Here is a 20137-nt window from a genome sequence, read left to right as displayed (position 1 = left end):
ATCTTAGGTCTATCCATGTCAGGAAATCGGGATTATCATCATGTACGGAAATGAGTTTATTTTTGGAGATAAATTTAGAAATGTAAATGAGTGAAATATAAAAAAATTCTATGTTGGCTTCTGTAAGTGACGGTAAATTGGGTAGATTGTCGAGGAACGTGAAAAAATACATTTGCTAAAGTCAAGGTGCTGCGGCGCTTCAATGGCTGTCCTTGATCGTGGACACGTATGAAGCTGTGCTGGCATCTTGCGTCATCCGGCCTTTGACAATCTATCGCCCGGCTCTTCTGTACTTTCCTATGTAAACAAGTTTAATGGAAACACGAAATAATAACGGGTGTAGGAGGAATTGGATGTTGTCACTAAACACGAATCTGACCTTGAAGAAGAGCTGGAAGCCAATGCCAAATATTAAAGGGAGGTTATTTCGGTGCTTTTATACTGCACATTATTCAGCAAAGCTACAGAGGAAATGGAATAAGATGAATATTTAGTAATAGGAAGAAATAAAGGCTTATTTTAGCTCCTCATTGTCTGTGGAGTCACCAAGATGGCTGCCGGGTCTCATAGAGTAGAGACTCCCTCCCGATTAGGCCTAATCTGGAACGGAATACCACGACGAGTACCGGCATCCCATTGCAGCTAGCCGTGCAGAATGCAAATTAAGATTTGTACTCAACTATAAATGTTTCAGTATCAGAATAAGGTTAAAGGGATCCTATCATTAAAACTCAATTTTTTGTCCCTAACACGTAGGATTAGCCTTAAGAAAGGCTATTCTTCTTTTAGATGTCTTCTCTGCGCCGCCGCTCGGTAGAAATCCTAGTTTTCGTCGGTATGCAAATGAATTATCTCGCAGCACTGGGGGCGGCCCCAATGCTGTGAGAGAACTCTCCAGCGACGCCTCCATTTTCTCCAGGAATGGGCTCTCTTTGTGTCTTCTTCCAGCACTGGCTTCAAACATCTAGGACACAGGTCTAGGGCTAAGCCGACTGCGCATGCCCACCAGCCACAAGAAAATGGCTGCTTAGACAGTATTGTAAGCGGCCATTTTCTTGTGGCCGGCAGGCACGCGCAGTCGGCTGCATGAGGCCTAGAATTTGGAGCCAGTGCTGGAAGAAGACGCGAAGAGCGGCCATTTCAGACGAAGATGAAGGCGGTGCTGGAGAGTTCTCTCGCAGCATTGGGGACACCCTCAGTGCTGTTTGAGTGCTGGGGACCGCCCCCAGTGCTGCGGGAGAACTCATTTGCATACCGATGAAAACCCGGATTTATACCGAACGGCAACCCGGAGAAGACATCTAAAGGTAGGAGAAGAATAGCTTTTCTTAAGGCTATTCCTATGTGTTAGGGAGAAAAAAAAAAGAGTTTTAATGATAGGATCCCTTTAAAGGGGTTCAGGACTAAAAGACTTGACTGCTTTCTACTTCTCAGAAAATTCGTGTCATGTCCTTGGGTCACATGGCAGTGCAACAGCTCGGTTCCATTAAAATGAATGAGACTGAACCGCAGTGTAACCTTGTGACCAATGGATGTGATGTCATTTCCTGAGAATCAGAAATTATTCGTCAGTAACCAAACTTTGTGTCCCTTTAAGCTGTGTAAGTGGCCATTTTCTAGTGGCCTGTGGGCATGCGCGTGAGGCATAAAAGTATGATCGCCAACGCTGGAAGAAGACGTGTGAAGACCCTATTCCTGAAGAAGATGGAGGCGGCGCTGGAGAGTTCTCTGGCAGCATTGGGGATGCCCCCGGCGCTGTTTGAGCACTGGGGCCTGCCCCCAGTGCTGCGAGAGAACTCATTAGCATACCGACGAAAACTGGCATTTCTATCGAACGGTGGCGCCGAGAAGACATCTGACGGGAGGAGAAGAATCACCTTTCTTAAGGCTATTCCGATGTGTCAACGATTAAAAATTTGATTTTAATGGTAGAATCCCTTTAAACGGGTTCAGGGATGGAAACCCCGCACGGAGTTCAAGCACTGGTGTGAACCCCGCCTTAGATTGTATCAATCTATAAAAGAAATCAATGTAACAATCGAGATAATTCCAAAGGGTTTACTTTATTTTCTTGCAACTGTATGTTATCGTCTAGACACATTTCTGACTTCCATTCCTGTCTGCTATCTTGGTAGTCACCCGTCATCCCTTGCTGGCCGGATGGCTTTGCACACTAGTCTTGTATCGGGGGTGAGTGATTCCTATGCATTTGCTATATCTGTGATGTTTTCTATCCTCTATGGCTAAGCCTGCATAATACATACTCACTGGGCACGATAATTGATTACTGCACCAGAGTCCTGCTCTTTGTTACACGCATCATACTAATATATTCCTATTTGATGCTCCTTACAATAGCCGACTTGTTCCTCTGAAATAGTATGTAGGTCATTACTAAGTGGATTAGTGAGAATAGGTCTCCTCAGTCTCAATGAATATTTAGTTTGTCCTTTTTTGGTTGATTCCAAGGACCTAGATCCAGAATTGTCTACATATCCCAGGTACCCTAGAAGGAGTTGTCCGCTTTCTACATACGCTTTAGCTAGAATGGATTCTTGATAGCAATTACTGGGTGTTCTGCTGCATAATCTGGCAGTAAGCGTTCAGTTTTCCTGTAGCGCCCCCACAGGAGAACTGAAGTATTACAATGATGTTTTTGCAATAATGCCCAGACATGCTGGGTCTTCCTCAGATAATAACCAGACTCCAATCCCACGTATAGCATGTTGTCCTGTGGCCCACAAACAGATGTTTATCAGATTTACTAATATATTGGACATGCACTAAGTTTTCATATCGCTGCATTTTACGTCCCTTCCAAAAGTAAACACAGATGAGTGTGGTGGTTTTGATAGACGACATGTCAGGACTCAAGAGCATTATATTCGCCCAGATATCAAGGCACTATATCATGGGCAGAAGTTGCAGCAAAAGGGAGACGCAGCGGCAGCAGCAAATAGAGGCAGATCACTTGGTGCAGGACCAATAGATGGGAAGCAAGAAAATCTCTAATACACAGAGACATCATATGGAGTGAGGAAAAGTAAAGTACCAACATATTACACAATGTAAACCTTGGGGCATTGCTGCAGAAGGTGGAAAGTCTGGTTTGCAGTCAAATGCTGTGTGATAGATACAGACCACAGATATGAAATAGATGCAAGATATAGATTTGTAGGTAGATACATATAAAATAGATGGAAGATGAATATCACATGGATAGAGTATCACAGCGTTATCTAGTTCTTGTATAGTCTATGGGGTCCAATGGTAACTGCTGTTTTAAAATCTGAAATTTTCCTCATTTGGGACCCCTGGTAGACCCGAATAACGAAAAGCTGGGTGCAAACGTGAACCGAGCCTTAGACATGTAGAGAAAATGGATAAAATACAGATATATTTCTAATGATTTCTGTGTAGATGCTAAATGTGTCTACAATGACAATAGTCAAATGGAGGCCAAAAAAGATCTGAAATAGCAAAGTAGCCTGTTATATCATACAATGGGATTGTACAGTATAGTGTTACATCAGGAGCCTATGGCTCACCAATGCCACTGTATGGTATCCAGTATACGTCCTGCTGTATATACCATACCAGGACATACAGGGGTGTAACTACTGCGCTAGCATCTGCTGCAGGACCCCGGACATTACATAGATAGAGAGATAGATAGATAGATAGATAGATAGATAGATAGATAGATAGATAGATAGATAGGAGATAGATAGATAGATAGATAGATAGATAGGAGATAGATAGATAGATAGATAGATAGGAGATAGATAGATAGATAGATAGATAGATAGATAGATAGGAGATAGATAGATAGATAGATAGATAGATAGATAGATAGATAGGAGATAGATAGATAGATAGATAGATAGGAGATAGATAGATAGATAGATAGATAGATAGATAGATAGGAGATAGATAGGAGATAGATAGATAGATAGATAGGAGATAGATAGATAGATAGATAGATAGATAGATAGGAGATAGATAGATAGATAGATAGATAGGAGATAGATAGATAGATAGGAGATAGATAGATAGATAGATAGATAGATAGATAGATAGATAGATAGGAGATAGATAGATAGGAGATAGATAGATAGATAGATAGATAGATGATAGATAGATAGATAGATAGATAGATAGATAGATAGATAGATAGGAGATAGATAGATAGATAGATAGATAGATAGATAGATAGGAGATAGATAGATAGATAGATAGATAGGAGATAGATAGATAGATAGATAGATAGATAGATAGATAGGAGATAGATAGATAGATAGATAGATAGATAGATAGGAGATAGATAGATAGATAGAAGATAGATAGATAGATAGATAGATAGATAGATAGATAGATAGGAGATAGATAGATAGATAGATAGATAGATAGGAGATAGATAGATAGATAGATAGATAGATAGGAGATAGATAGATAGATAGATAGATAGATAGATAGATAGATAGATAGGAGATAGATAGATAGATAGATAGATAGATAGATAGATAGGAGATAGATAGACCCGGGTCCAGGCAGCTGTTTCCTTGTAGAAGAATCAAAGAAAATGGGCAACACTCCAAAAGTAAAGGAGTAATGTGGATCTTTATTCCATACACAATATTTCAGTCCACAAAAGGAGAAAGGTTCTCACATAAGGAGCAAAGATCCACCTTTCCCTGTCACCTTTCACCTTTTGAGTGCTGCTGATTTTCTTAGATGATATAGATAACTTATGGACATATAATCTACATGCAATCTGCAGAATATTGTACATGTGCATAAAAGTGATAGGAAACATTTGGCTTCCACGTGTGTATGTAAAATCCTGACGTTACATTACAATGGCTTTATGGATGATGACAGACATAAGCTGCAAACCAGGAGACATTGTTAAATGTATATATTCATGTAGACAACAAAAACATGTCAGTAACAGGAATTCATGCACTTGAAAATGGATAACATGCAAAGCAAGAAGGTCATAGGTCCAAGTACCAGGTCAAGGGTGGCCTTGAGGGGTCGCTTCAGTGATGTGACAGCTGGCTGAGTCTTATTAGCAGGCAGGGAGCACATGATGGCAATGGCCAAAGGGGGTCAAGCACAACAACAAAAACAGCAAGCAGAGGCGAGTCATAGGAAGAGTGACATTGTGGACAGGTGAAAAGAAGAAAAAAAACAAAAAGAATGCATTATATATTGTATTATAACTACACATGCATGTGATGACAACTATTGTTAATGCACAGAATCAAATACAACAGGCTTTAAGATTGATTTATGAAAAGCAACAAATCAAAATATTAAATGTACGTCTTAGAGGCTTCAAAGAAGACAGAACCTCCGTGAGGGACACGTCCATCTTTAAATCGCTTACTTATCTTGCACTGATCCTGAGTCACAGTCTATAAGGATTGTGTCGGTCACCATCCTGGTCCACACGTGGCTTAGTGATTTATGTCCTGCCCTTGCATTATACTGTAGTAACACTTCTGCTGCTTGCCATTGACAACAGACGAGAAGCTTGTTGTCAGACACATTCCTCACCGCTTACAAGAGATCCCTGTACAGTGCATGGTGTCTATACAGCCCTGTGCAGACCTGGACTCAACAAGGAACTGGATATTGCAGAATTGCTAATGCAGCTCCAGTCTAGGCAGGATCAGTATAAGAGAAGTAAGGTAATCTATTTGCAGACTTTCATCTTTTTATGTAGATTTTTTTGTATATACAGGTATAGGTGAATGTACACCTTAAAGGGGTTGTCCAATGCTGAGATTCCCAAAAAGCAACTCAGTACTAAACATATTTTTCTCTGCAGATTCAGTCCCTGAGTGTTGATCTTGAAGGCCAGAGTCGACTAGTAGGGCTTCATCTTCCATGGCCAGTGTATTGTCATCTATACCAAGCACCACATTGCATGGATTGGATGAGGATCTGGAGTACCAGTCACTGTATAGTATGTAACAGACCGGATTGGATGAGGATATGGAGTACCAGTCACCGTACAGTATGTAACAGACCGGATTGGATGAGGATCTGGAGTACCAGTCACCGTATAGTATATAACAGACCGGATTGGATGAGGATCTGGAGTACCAGTCACTGTATAGTATGTAACAGACCTGATTGGATGAGGATCTGGAGTACCAGTCACCGTATAGTATGTAACAGACCGGATTGGATGAGGATATGGAGTACCAGTCACCGTACAGTATGTAACAGACCGGATTGGATGAGGATCTGGAGTACCAGTCACTGTATAGTATGTAACAGACCGGATTGGATGAGGATCTGGAGTACCAGTCACCGTATAGTATGTAACAGACCGGATTGGATGAGGATCTGGAGTACCAGTCACCGTATAGTATGTAACAGACCGGATTGGATGAGGATCTGGAGTATTACATGCCATACAGTATATAACAGACCGGATTGGATGAGGATCTGGAGTATTACATGCCGTACAGTACATAACAGATCGGATTGGATGAGGATCTGGAGTATTACATGCCATACAGTACATAACAGACCGGATTGGATGAGGATCTGGAGTATTACATGCTGTACAGTATGTAACAGACCGGATTGGATGAGGATCTGGAGTATTACATGCCATACAGTATATAACAGACCGGATTGGATGAGGATCTGGAGTATTACATGCCGTACAGTATATAACAGACCGGATTGGATGAGGATCTGGAGTATTACATGCCATACAGTACATAACAGACCGGATTGGATGAGGATCTGGAGTATTACATGCCATACAGTATATAACAGACCGGATTGGATGAGGATCTGGAGTATTACATGCCATACAGTATATAACAGACCGGATTGGATGAGGATCTGGAGTATTACATGCCGTACAGTACATAACAGATCGGATTGGATGAGGATCTGGAGTATTACATGCCATACAGTACATAACAGACCGGATTGGATGAGGATCTGGAGTATTACATGCTGTACAGTATGTAACAGACCGGATTGGATGAGGATCTGGAGTATTACATGCCATACAGTATATAACAGACCGGATTGGATGAGGATCTGGAGTATTACATGCCGTACAGTATATAACAGACCGGATTGGATGAGGATCTGGAGTATTACATGCCATACAGTACATAACAGACCGGATTGGATGAGGATCTGGAGTATTACATGCTGTACAGTATATAACAGACCAGATTGGATGAGCATCTGGAGTACCAGTCACCATACAGTATGTAACAGACCGGATTGGATGAGGATCTGGAGTATTACATGCCGTACAGTATACAACAGACCAGATTGGATGAGCATCTGGAGTACCAGTCACCATACAGTATGTAACAGACCGGATTGGATGAGGATCTGGAGTACCAGTCACCATACAGTATGTAACAGACCGGATTGGATGAGGATCTGGAGTATTACATGCTGTACAGTATATAACAGACCAGATTGGATGAGCATCTGGAGTACCAGTCACCATACAGTATGTAACAGACCGGATTGGATGAGGATCTGGAGTATTACATGCCGTACAGTATATAACAGACCAGATTGGATGAGCATCTGGAGTACCAGTCACCATACAGTATGTAACAGACCGGATTGGATGAGGATCTGGAGTACCAGTCACCATACAGTATGTAACAGACCGGATTGGATGAGGATCTGGAGTACCAGTCACCGTACAGTATGTAACAGACCGGATTGGATGAGGATCTGGAGTACCAGTCACCATACAGTATGTAACAGACCGTATTGGATGAGGATCTGGAGTATTACATGCCGTACAGTATATAACAGACCGGATTGGATGAGGATCTGGAGTATTACATGCCGTACAGTATATAACAGACCGGATTGGATGAGGATCTGGAATGGTTGGTGATCAGTTTCCATCCATTTTTAGTATCATTTTTTTGCATCCATAAAGCTAATCAATAAGGATGGGTTCACACTACCGTTGTTAATCCGTTACAGGATAAGAGCAATGGACAGCGTATGACCGATGCAGACGGAGCCCCCTCCACTGAGGTGAATGCAGACACCCAATGTAAAAAGGTACGACAAAAACTTTCTTCCGTCATGTCTCTTATTTTTGTGATGGAAGAAAAGTTTCTTGCAGAATTCTGTTACAAAAGTAATCAAACATGATGGAGAAAGTGATCGACATTATGATAGAGGGGGCTGAGTGTGTCCATTATAATAGAGGGGGCTGAGTGTGTCCATTATAATAGAGGGGGCTGAGTGTGTCCATTATAATAGAGGGGGCTGAGTGTGTCCATTATGATAGAGGGGGCTGAGTGTGTCCATTATGATAGAGGGGGCTGAGTGTGTCCATTATGATAGAGGGGGCTGAGTGTGTCCATTATGATAGAGGGGGCTGAGTGTGTCCATTATAATAGAGGGGGCTGAGTGTGTCCATTATAATAGAGGGGGCTGAGTGTGTCCATTATAATAGAGGGGGCTGAGTGTGTCCATTATAATAGAGGGGGCTGAGTGTGTCCATTATAATAGAGGGGGCTGAGTGTGTCCATTATGATAGAGGGGGCTGAGTGTGTCCATTATAATAGAGGGGGCTGAGTGTGTCCATTATAATAGAGGGGGCTGAGTGTGTCCATTATAATAGAGGGGGCTGAGTGTGTCCATTATGATAGAGGGGGCTGAGTGTGTCCATTATAATAGAGGGGGCTGAGTGTGTCCATTATAATAGAGGGGGCTGAGTGTGTCCATTATAATAGAGGGGGCTGAGTGTGTCCATTATGATAGAGGGGGCTGAGTGTGTCCATTATAATAGAGGGGGCTGAGTGTGTCCATTATGATAGAGGGGGCTGAGTGTGCGCCCATTACTCTGCCGCAGCTAATGTCCATTGCTTTCATCCTATGACAGATAACAGCAATGGACATTAATAACGGTAACGTGAACATAGCCTTAAACTGCTCCGTTAGGCTACAAGCGCAGGACCCTCAGTATCAGCGGCAGAGATGTCACACAGATTGGTATCCAGGTGTCATCTGTGAGTTTCCCGAGCCCGTATATCTAAGTGAACTGACTGAGCCACAAATACGGACACGTATAGGTATATAGTATAACCTGCTCCAGGTTCAGCGGTGGCTCCTCAAGATCAGCGGTCAGGGACTTAATATTTACAACTATGGATAAAACAAGGTCTGCACCAAAAGCAATTTATACTATTGTAAAGTGCAGAGATGACATTTCATATGGACGATGGAATAGACAGGACAATCGGTGCGTCACATAATATCAGCATCTTATAGACCTAAGACGCCATTAATGAGGATTTTCTCCAAATTTCTAGTAAATTCAAGAACCTCAAAGTAAAATTAATGTTATTGTATTATTTGTAACATCTACATTCTGGCAAATATATGTTCAGTACTGGGTAGCCGGACCCCATCATAGATGTGACCAACAAATATTGCAAAAAATAGATTGCAAAATATTGCAAAAATATCAAAAATGTAAGTCGATTTTTCTCCTTTCGTCATACAGAGAGAAGGAATCTTGTACTTTAACTGTTATTTCTATTGTACATCAATGCAGCCTGCGGTGTATCCAACACTTTCATTCGGGTTGCCATGGAGATTATGCATATATGTACATGCAGGTACGCATTTTCCAACATTTGTGAAGTTTAGCATTATGGACATGTCCCTCGGCATAGACATGGTGACCGCATTCTCCACCAACCACATTTCTGGCTCCATTACAGACTGAAAGATGGTGCACGGTAGAAAAACAGCTAAAGCGTGTGGTTAATTAATTTATTAGTTCATTATTCATATATGCAAATATGTGAACCTATGTATTGTAATGCTAATGTAATATACTATTAGTGGTGTCTTCCCATCACTGGTGAGAAATCTGACTACAAACATGACTCTGGAATATGATTTGGAACAGGGATCCTCCTCAATCGTGGTGTTGGGTGGACGTCATCTTTGGGCCATATTGTTGAATAATATGTAAAGGACGTCCATCCCCCTCCCCAGGCACATCCAGTTGTCACCACCACATTACAGAGGACATTACAGGGATACACTGCACACCTCTGTTACCTAATGTCATTTTTGGAGAAAAACCGATACAAATGAAGAAGTTGGTGCTTGACCCTCAGACCCCAACCATTTCCAACTTGATCCTACTTGAGCAGTTGGTGCACTGCTGAAGGCCCGCCTCCAGTGCACCAACTGTGGCATTTGCATAATACTTTATAGTTCAAAGTTTTTCGCCAAATGTACAAAAGTGCAAAAGGTATGATATTTATCAGTGTAACGCAGAGGTCACGGTTCATATGCTTGGGGAGGTGGTAAACTTTGGAATGACCCCTGAGGAGGGGAGGGTGACCCTGCTATGACTACTGGGGCTGGGGTGTAGACCCTGCTGTAACCACTGAGGAACCCTGTTGTCATTGTTGGAGACCAGGAGGTGGACCTGATGTGACTACAGGGGTACTAAGGGGGTACTCTGTACGTAAGACAAGGTGCCCAAAAAGGAACTCACTCCTTCAAATGAAGATGGATTTTGGCGCTCAGAATGGAGGTAAATATTGTGATTAAGGATTTTATCGAAGGCCAATACAATGCATACATTTGACGTTGATAGGATTGTCTAATCCCATAGAAAAGAGCGCAGTGGAAGTGTCTTTCCTCCGCGGATCTCCGCTTTTCCGCTCTTCTCTGGGATCCGGCAATCCTAACGTCTGGATGAAAGTTCAAGGAACCGAAACGTCACGTGTTTATTCGATTAAATTCCTTATCACAATATCTACCCTATTCTGAGCGCCAGAATCCGTCTTTATTTTGGGGGTCAAGGCCCGGCCTTTGATTTCTGGCAGATTCCACCGCTTTCACTTGCAGATAAACGTGGCTTTGCAGCGTCGCGGCTCATGGCGGAATCAGAAGCCATCAATATCTGTAAAGACCACGGGGGTTAGTAACACAACTGAAAAACCTTACTCTACTATTTGCTTGTTCCATCTTTATGTAACCAACCTTCCCTAACCTCTAGATCTCAGATCTGCCTAGTTGTCAGTATAAGGGCAGAGGATGGATCTGGCTTCTTGGAAAGTTGGGTAATCCCAGTATAATGGCGGTCACTACTGAAAAATAACAACAATATAAGAATGCAGAATAATAATGAATGGTGGATGTATCGCATGCGGATCGGACATTAGAAATGCTGTGAGAAGACACAGATGTAAAAGTATATAAGAAGTGCATCCTGCAAGGGTTAAATATGTTAACTAGCCCCATGGCGCCGAGACTCCGGAGAGCGCGGGACACAGGGTATGCCCTTACCATAGCAGCTGCGGCTGTTTGGTTCACCTGGTGCTGAGCTGCCTTTATTTTGGCTTGCAGGTGTGCAGGGGGGTGAAAGTACTTGCATTTCTCCCTAGAGCATCGGCCTTTGATGTAATCCATGCAAACAGTTACAGTGTTCTCATTGGTGTCAATCATGGCAATATCTATCGGATGCGCATAGCGGCAGTCATTCTCACCACGGGTGCAGTTCCCACGCTGGAATTCTCTGCAAACCTAAGGAAATAGGATTTACACTTGTGTTATGAGATAGACCAGACCGTGTCATCTAGTGCTGGCGATTGGGACAAAGTAACAAAGTATTTGGTGTAGGTGACCCCTGTGTTAAATTGAATGGGGTGGTATACGTTCTCCCTAGCAGTTTAGAGGACCTACTGTCATATATCCTTTACACAAGACGACCTTCCACCACCTCTCTAATAGTCGCTGCTCCACCAATTCTGGCACAGTTGGAATAATATCTCTAGCCCCCATTGTTCTTGACCAATTATGGCCTCTACTGTCAGATGGGTGGTCCCTGTCCACCCATCTGACAGTAGGTCCCTGTCCCAGGTGGTCTCTGTCCACCCATCTGACAGTAGGTCCCTGTCCCAGGTGGTCCCTGTCCACCCATCTGACAGTAGGTCCCTGTCCCAGGTGGTCCCTGTCCACCCATCTGACAGTAGGTCCTTGTCCCAGGTGGTCCCTGTCCACCCATCTGACAGTAGGTCCTTGTCCCATGTGGTCCCTGTCCACCCATCTGACAGTAGGTCCTTGTCCCAGGTGGTCCCTGTCCACCCATCTGACAGTAGATCCCTGTCCCAGGTGGTCTCTGTCCACTCATCTGACAGTAGGTCCCTGTCCCAGGTGGTCCCTGTCCACCAATCTGACAGTAGGTCCCTGTCCCAGGTGGTCCCTGTCCACCCATCTGACAGTAGGTCCTTGTCCCATGTGGTCCCTGTCCACCCATCTGACAGTAGGTCCTTGTCCCAGGTGGTCCCTGTCCACCCATCTGACAGTAGGTGCATGTCCCAAGTGGTCCCTGTCCACCCATCTGACAGTAGGTGCATGTCCCAAGTGGTCCCTTTCCACCCATCTGACAGTAGGTGCATGTCCCAAGTGGTCCCTGTCCACCCATCTGACAGTAGGTGCATGTCCCAAGTGGTCCCTGTCCACCCATCTGACAGTAGGTCCTTGTCCCATGTGGTCCCTGTCCACCCATCTGACAGTATGTCCTTGTCCCAGGTGGTCCCTGTCCACCCATCTGACAGTAGGTGCATGTCCCAAGTGGTCCCTGTCCACCCATCTGACAGTAGGTGCATGTCCCAAGTGGTCCCTGTCCACCCATCTGACAGTAGGTCCCTGTCCCAGGTGGTCCCTGTCCACCAATCTGACAGTAGGTCCCTGTCCCAGGTGGTCCCTGTCCACCCATCTGACAGTAGGTCCTTGTCCCATGTGGTCCCTGTCCACCCATCTGACAGTAGGTCCTTGTCCCAGGTGGTCCCTGTCCACCCATCTGACAGTAGGTGCATGTCCCAAGTGGTCCCTGTCCACCCATCTGACAGTAGGTGCATGTCCCAAGTGGTCCCTTTCCACCCATCTGACAGTAGGTGCATGTCCCAAGTGGTCCCTGTCCACCCATCTGACAGTAGGTGCATGTCCCAAGTGGTCCCTGTCCACCCATCTGACAGTAGGTCCTTGTCCCATGTGGTCCCTGTCCACCCATCTGACAGTATGTCCTTGTCCCAGGTGGTCCCTGTCCACCCATCTGACAGTAGGTGCATGTCCCAAGTGGTCCCTGTCCATCCATCTGACAGTAGGTGCATGTCCCAAGTGGTCCCTGTCCACCCATCTGACAGTAGGTCCTTGTCTCATGTGGTCCCTGTCCACCCATCTGACAGTAGGTCCCTGTCCCAGGTGGTCCCTGTCCACCCATCTGACAGTAGGTGCATGTCCCAAGTGGTCCCTGTCCACCCATCTGACAGTAGGTCCCTGTCCCAGTCCAGCCCAGGACTGCCCACCTGAACTATTAGAAATGATTGCTCGGAAGTGGTGGGAGCTACAAAAAAACTGCACTAGAACCAATGGAGCGGCTCCTGTTAAAGGATGCAAAGAGATGGACATTGTGTAGTTCCTAATGTCCCCTGTTGGGGCGCTGCTGACAAGTCACAATAAAAGCTAATTGCTGGGGGTCCCATCATCAAGACAATGTGTTATGGACCCTTCTTATATCCATAGTGGATGCCCCCTCTAACGGTATGGTTCACCTTGTACATACCAGTCTCTGACTGTGGATTCCACTGGTATCAGAAAGTTCTAGAAACCAGACTTTTAATTTTTTTTTTTTTACATGTATTAGCGACCTCTGACACATAGCAGACCATCGGGGCCTGACAGGACACTGGTCATGTCCATAACTCTATTATATATCACGCTGCACCCCATCATTTCCTACAAGCCGGTCATTATCTATCATTATTACATTAGACCTCCAATAATAATGGCTGCCTTCCCCTGCCATTAAATTACAATATAATAAGAAGAATACATGCCGCAGATTTACTGTAACTCTTACCAGGAGTTGTCATCTTGGGTCTTTAGGATTGCTGCAATGTTTTTGCACCAATCCTTAGAGTAGACCAGGGGTAAGGAACCTTGGCTCTCCAGCTGTTGCAAAACTACAACTCCCAGCATGCATACTGGCTCTGCTGTTCTTGGAAGTCCCATGGAAGTGAATGGAGCATGCTGGGAGTTGTAGTTTCACAGCAGCTGGAGAGCCGAAGGTTCCCTACCCCTGGAGTAGACTATCAACATTAGATTGGTCATTTCTGAGACCTGGGTCCCCCAAACTCAACTTGATCTCAGCCCACTCAAATGAATGGTGGTGAGCTGCAATACTAAGTACAACCACTATGCAAAGTATGGCACTGTGCTTGGTAGCAGTGAAGTGGCCACCAAGATCTGCAAACTCTTCAATCAGCTAATAAGTGGGGATTATGGGTGTCCCCAAATCATCTGATATGGATGACCTTTCCTAAGGACAGGTCATCAATATTGTAGAGGACTCCACCAGTGCCGACTCTTTCCATCACCGAAAAGTCTCTGTTCCACTAATGCAGTTGAAAATACTTCTCTAGCCCCCACCATTCCTGAGCAATCTGTTTCCAAAAGGGCAATGTCATGGTAGAATTTGGTTACGATCCCCAAACGAAGGATCTCAACTTATTGCAATTCTTAAAAGAAAAAAGACCCCCCCCCCCCCCCGACCTGTGACTTGTAAGTCTTCTATATGACCGCTCAGGAATCAGTTTAACCTCATGTACAAATACCTTACCCAAACCTACTCTCTGCAAACTATAGTCAGCCACGTACCTCCAGTTTGTCGGTGCGCACCAGTTTCTGACCAGCAGAGCCACCAGGTACTGTAACCGCTGGATTTCCAGAAACCAGGACAGGTGTATTTGGTAGAAGCTCTGCAGGAACAAGACCCATGCCTGGAGAGACATGACTCAAGTAGGGACTAAAAGCCATGGATGGGCTTGTTGCAAGTGATGGAGTCACAGGGAATGTGGTCTGCAAAGGAGAAAGAAAGGTAGATTAGGAAATAGTCATTGACCGAGTAGGGATTGAACAATCATTCACCATCACGTCCAAGATTAGAAATACAAAACTCCACAGCACCACTCTGGAGTACTGGCTGTATATGGTATTGCAGCCATATTTAGATAATGACATTCTTGGAACTTAAATCATCCCCTAAACTTAATGTTGGGCAAGTGATCTTAGGTCAAGTCTTGCATTATAAGACTGACAAACCAGGACAATAGTCTATGCCCGGCTGCATTAAGATCTGATATAACGAGGAATGAGAAAATCGATGTAATAATGTATCCAAAAATAATAAGAACTGCTGCTATTCTTAGGAGATAAACTGAGACTATGTAATACACAGTATGTATCATCTAGGTCTAGAAAATCCCACAGAAATCCTTCCCGATCATACGACGATCACATGAGTATGTCTAAATAACCCCAAGTCATCTCTGCAAATGAGAAAAACAACCGTAAGCGGTGTATCAGCTGATCGTGGTAACTGGGATCCAAATTATACACGCTCGCTACGCTCATCTTTTATTCATACGTTTCAGAATAGGAGTCAGACAAACTTCAGAATGCAAAAGTAGAATCCTACAAGTATCGACAGATTAACCATTAAAAGGTATCACAAGTAGAAGACCGTCATACCCCTGAAGATAGTCCTAAATGGGACTTTAACAGCTTGTGTAGCGGCTATGGAACAGGGTCATATAAGTGCATGCTCCCCCGTGTCTGGTTTACACATATTGAATACAATGTATGATTTATTGCAACCTTGCAGTAAAAAGCTAGAAAAAAAAAAAATCAAGAAATCATTTATCTCTGAGAAGGATCGAGAATTCATTCATATCATAACGGAGAGACTAAAATTCCATTAGTCCCGCCCCCGAGGAGTCAACGTAATGTTAACCAAATGGATAATCCCAATTTAAATTGCATCTTTATACATTGTTGGGGCCAATTTGATAATATTTCACGTCTCATGCTTCGCCTCTCCTATCCGCCAACGCTCTTACACTCCCTTAGGACTCTGATAGACTTTGGACAAATCCCAAGCAAGATTTTTAGCCCACTAACCTATACAGGCATTCTGGATACAATTATATGTTAGAAATGTTCCGCCACTATACTAAACATAGGTAACAATATTGTACAATACCATTGTGTGCCTAGAAGAGAGCAGACCCCATGGCAAATACGTTCCATTCCCTTTCCAAGACTCTTGGGATGATATTCCCCATTCCATTTACTTGGTAAAAATTCGGTCCTACATATGCTCTTTCCGCCCAGTAGTGAAGAAGAAAGGAAGACCAGTTCCTCTCTGCATAGCCACATGGGCTTCCTCTACGGTGGACATCTTGGATGGGATGTTACAGAAACACTTCCTTACGAAGACTAGGCCATTAAAGGGGTTGTACTGGCTAAAATTGATGAACTATCCTAAACATAGGTCATCAAGATCAGATCAAAGAGGGTCACACACCTGGCACCCTCACCGATCAGCAGCTGCTATACACAGAATAAGTCAGACAGTTCTGTGCTCTGTGCAATGACTGAACAGAGTCACTACAGCATTCATGTAAATGGACGTTCTGCAAATGCCCACAACACAGAACATCCTGAGAACAGCTGATCGGTGGGGGTGCTGGGTGTCGAACCCTCACCAATCTGATCGGATGACATCAATATTTAAAGCCATGTTTTGGTGACTTTGCAATATGTTAAAGTGCATTCCCTATTCCTGTTATTTTGTTAGTTTTGCACATCATTGCACATAATTTCAAGGCGCCTCAAGACGGGAACGTCCTATAGCGCCTCCAGTACTGTAGATGGCACTACTCTGACTTAAGATGCATAATATGCACGTTCATTTGCTTTCATTAGATAAAAGTTGCCCTCCCCCCAGTAAGTCGGGTCTACCCCTTGGAATGACTATGTAGCGTTAAATGATCATCATAGATGCACATTACTTAAGGGATATGAACCTCATCAATGCAAAGTGCAGCTTTTCCGCCTGGTGTTAAATGAATTCAGCATCTGGTAATCACGGCGGCTCCGTCCATGTAACTTATCACTTACTGACATTATGTGCGATTGCTCATGTTTTCCGCGAGGCCTCGCCCAGCGCCTGAGTGCAAGTCTTTAAAAATAATAGACAGCTTACCGGCGGGGGTGTGAGGTTAAGTGGGATCCGTGGGCATGATTATTCATGGGACGTACGGCGCTGGCAGACAAAACATTCCCCATTAACTCCTATTTATTAAGCAGTACTTTGTGGCCGTGTTCACCTCGCCAGTCTACAGATTAGGTGTTAGACATACAAATGGGTCTGGTTAAAAACAGATACCACCCCGTGTCCTAGATTTAGATTTCCCTTCTGGACAAGTAATGAATTCCACAATGACAGATTCCCCCTGTCATTGTGAAGTCCCGCATGTAACGTAGCTCGGGTATTGTTAGCCACCGCCTTTGATTGCCCTGCACCGTCCTATTTACAGGAAATGCAAGTCCCTGGATTTCCCGAGATAACACCCGTAGGACTTCTTCTATAGTGCTTTCCTCTCAGAATGGCAATACGTGATAGTTTATTGCACATTTGTGAGGTTCAAGCCATGGCGGGAACGTATTGGGAAAGTAGTGGGGAGGACTCTCTATGGAGCGTAATATTTCCAAGAACATCGATCCTCTGCAATGGTTTCTAAAGAGGTTTTCTAGGACTAGGACACAATGTAGGGGCCACAAAGCCAAGTGGAATAACCATATATATTTATGTAAGCCACAATGCCTGGATAAATTCTGAGGAGGTCACATGATTATCGACAGGGGTCCGGTGCGTGACAGGGGTCCGGAGTGTAAGCCCCCCATCTATCAAACATTACTGATGCATTTAGATTCTGGTTGCACAGATGAGACCTTATGATGTCCTAATTTCAGTGGACTGATTGACAACGTTATATGTATAGGGGTGCGCCCATTATCCCTGGACAGATAACACTGGGGTGAAAGGAGGATCCTTTGGTTCTTAGGGAAGATAAGTTACTAGTAGTAGCTTACAATCCTTTCTCTAAACCAAGCGTGTAAGGCCTCTTTCACATCTGCATCGGTAATCCGTTCGGAGTCTTGCGGCAAGCACACGGACCCCATTATAGTCTATTGGGTCCGTGTGCTTTCACTGCACAGCGCTTGCAAATGCACTTGGCAGTCCATTTTGGGGGGGGGGGGGGGGTCCCCATGCAGACTCCCCGAACGGATTACCAAACGCAGATGTGAACCAAGGGTAAGTTTATGGGAAAAACAGAAAGAGTAGCCATTGGCCAAAGGAGTATTTGGCAGACACCTCAGGGCAAGTAAGGCTTTGTTGAACCCTTGTTTTGGGGTTGTTTGGCATATACTGTAGTACTGTGCAAAAGTCTTAAGCAGCTGAGGGACAAAATTCTGCAAAATGCTCTCAGAAATAGAAGTGTTAATACTTTATTTTTGCCAATTAACAAAATGAACTGAACGGAGAAAAGGAAAATCTATATCATCAGTATTTGGTGTGACCTTTGCCCTTTGACCTCCATCAGTTCTTCTCGGTACTTGCAGACAGTTTTTGAAGACACACAGCAGGTAAATTGTTCCCACCGCCATCTTGGAGAACTAAGCACATATCTGTGGATGTAGACATGCTCCAATCCATCTGTCTCTTCATGTAATCCCAGACAGACTGGATGATGTTTAGATCAGGGCTCTGCGGGGGCCGGATCATCACTTACAGGACTCCTCCTCCAAATGGTGTTTACACCACATATTGATTCATTTGCATTCCCCTTTCCTTCATTCACGTTGCATTTTCTTATTCCAGTAACACTTCTATATTTTAATATTCTCACGCTGCATCAACTTTTCCCCACACCTGCCTAAGACTTTTGCAAAGAGGTGTATACAGAGCACTGCTTCTCTTCTGTAGAACAAGGGAAGATGAATGAGATGCTTAGACTTTAATTTTTTTTTTCTTTGTTACAAGTTGCAGGTTCTTAGAATCTCTTACAGCTGCAGAATATCCAGATCCGCGATCACTTTGCACACAAGTAGGGAAGACAAAGGGTGCGCAGAACATATCTGAACACCGACTAGAAACCACAAACACCCAGTAGGTCTGCCCTATTTCCATATTAAACAGATGGGAGAATACTTGTAAAACTCGTGGTCTTTTGTCATTGTCTAAGATAGCGGGTGATCTAAAAACAGCCTGACACATTGTGCAAGTCTTAAGACGTAGCACAAATATTGGGTTATGAAGATACACACATACACCTCTGCGGTCAGTATACTGCAATGTGATATAAAGCCCTATAGCTACACAGACAACAAGAGCTAGAGGTTGTATACAGGGCTTCGGATTTCTTTGGACAATGTCAATGTTGGTGTCTGACTAGGGTAGACATAGGGCAAGTCAAGGATTTAGATTGATGTTTTTATATTAAGTATATACAAGCTCTTCCAACAGCTGATCGATGGGGTTCCTGGGTGTCAGAGTTTACTGACTGATTACTGACAGTCTATTCTTCAGTATCATAATCCTGGAAAACTCCTTTAAATTGGTTCCAGTTAATAAATGCACTAAATCACTTTCACCCAGAGATAGTTTTTTGCATTTTGCAATGACTATAATTTATAACAGATGAAATTTTATTTTAATATCCCGACTGCAACTTTGCAAATTTCCTAAGAAACCCCCCCCCCCCATGTCCTAATATATGACTTAATGACAAGATGGTGCAGGGACGGTTCACTTACGATTGGCTGTAGCTGGGTGCCGGGGAGCATGAACTGCATCTGCTGTGCGAGCATTGCGGCCGCCGTCTTCTGCTGGATCAGGTTATTCCGTCCATTAATTTCTAGCTGGGTTTTTAAGTGCGGAGGAGGATGCAGATATTTACAATTTTCTCTCGTACACCGACCCTAAGGAGCGACACAGACAGGTTACTTGTAGTAATGAAAACAGTAAGAATATAAAAAAGAAGCTAAATAATGTAGGTTAATACAAAGTGGAACATGGTGACAAATATGAATTTTTCCTGTATATCCAGCGATTGCGCCTTGACGGTACCGCGCGTGCGCTGAACATATAGAAATAGGCTTCTGTTAACAGAGCTCTTATAACTGAATTTGCTTTGTTCACATTGCATCGGTAAGCATGGGGACCCCCCAAATGGAC

The 20137-nt window shown here is 43.9% G+C and overlaps 1 protein-coding gene across 4 annotated transcripts in view; it reads right to left on the bottom strand.

Moving 5' to 3' along the window:
• Nucleotides 1-20137, bottom strand: part of LOC142184539 (muscleblind-like protein 3) — a 101500-nt gene that overhangs the window by 11244 nt on the left and 70119 nt on the right. For all 4 annotated transcript variants that reach the window (XM_075259453.1, XM_075259456.1, XM_075259454.1 and 1 more), the window contains exons 3-5: nucleotides 19717-19881; nucleotides 14713-14913; nucleotides 11341-11577 (exon numbers count right to left, since the gene is read on the bottom strand). In XM_075259453.1, coding sequence (XP_075115554.1) covers nucleotides 11341-11577; nucleotides 14713-14913; nucleotides 19717-19881 — 603 coding nt within the window. The remainder of the gene's footprint in view (nucleotides 1-11340; nucleotides 11578-14712; nucleotides 14914-19716; nucleotides 19882-20137) is intronic.

This window comes from Leptodactylus fuscus, chromosome 11 (assembly GCF_031893055.1).
Source record: "Leptodactylus fuscus isolate aLepFus1 chromosome 11, aLepFus1.hap2, whole genome shotgun sequence".
NCBI classification, from domain to species: Eukaryota; Metazoa; Chordata; class Amphibia; order Anura; family Leptodactylidae; genus Leptodactylus; species Leptodactylus fuscus.
The sequence above is the reverse complement of the archived record's forward strand: the minus strand, read 5'-3'. Positions and strand labels throughout refer to the sequence as shown.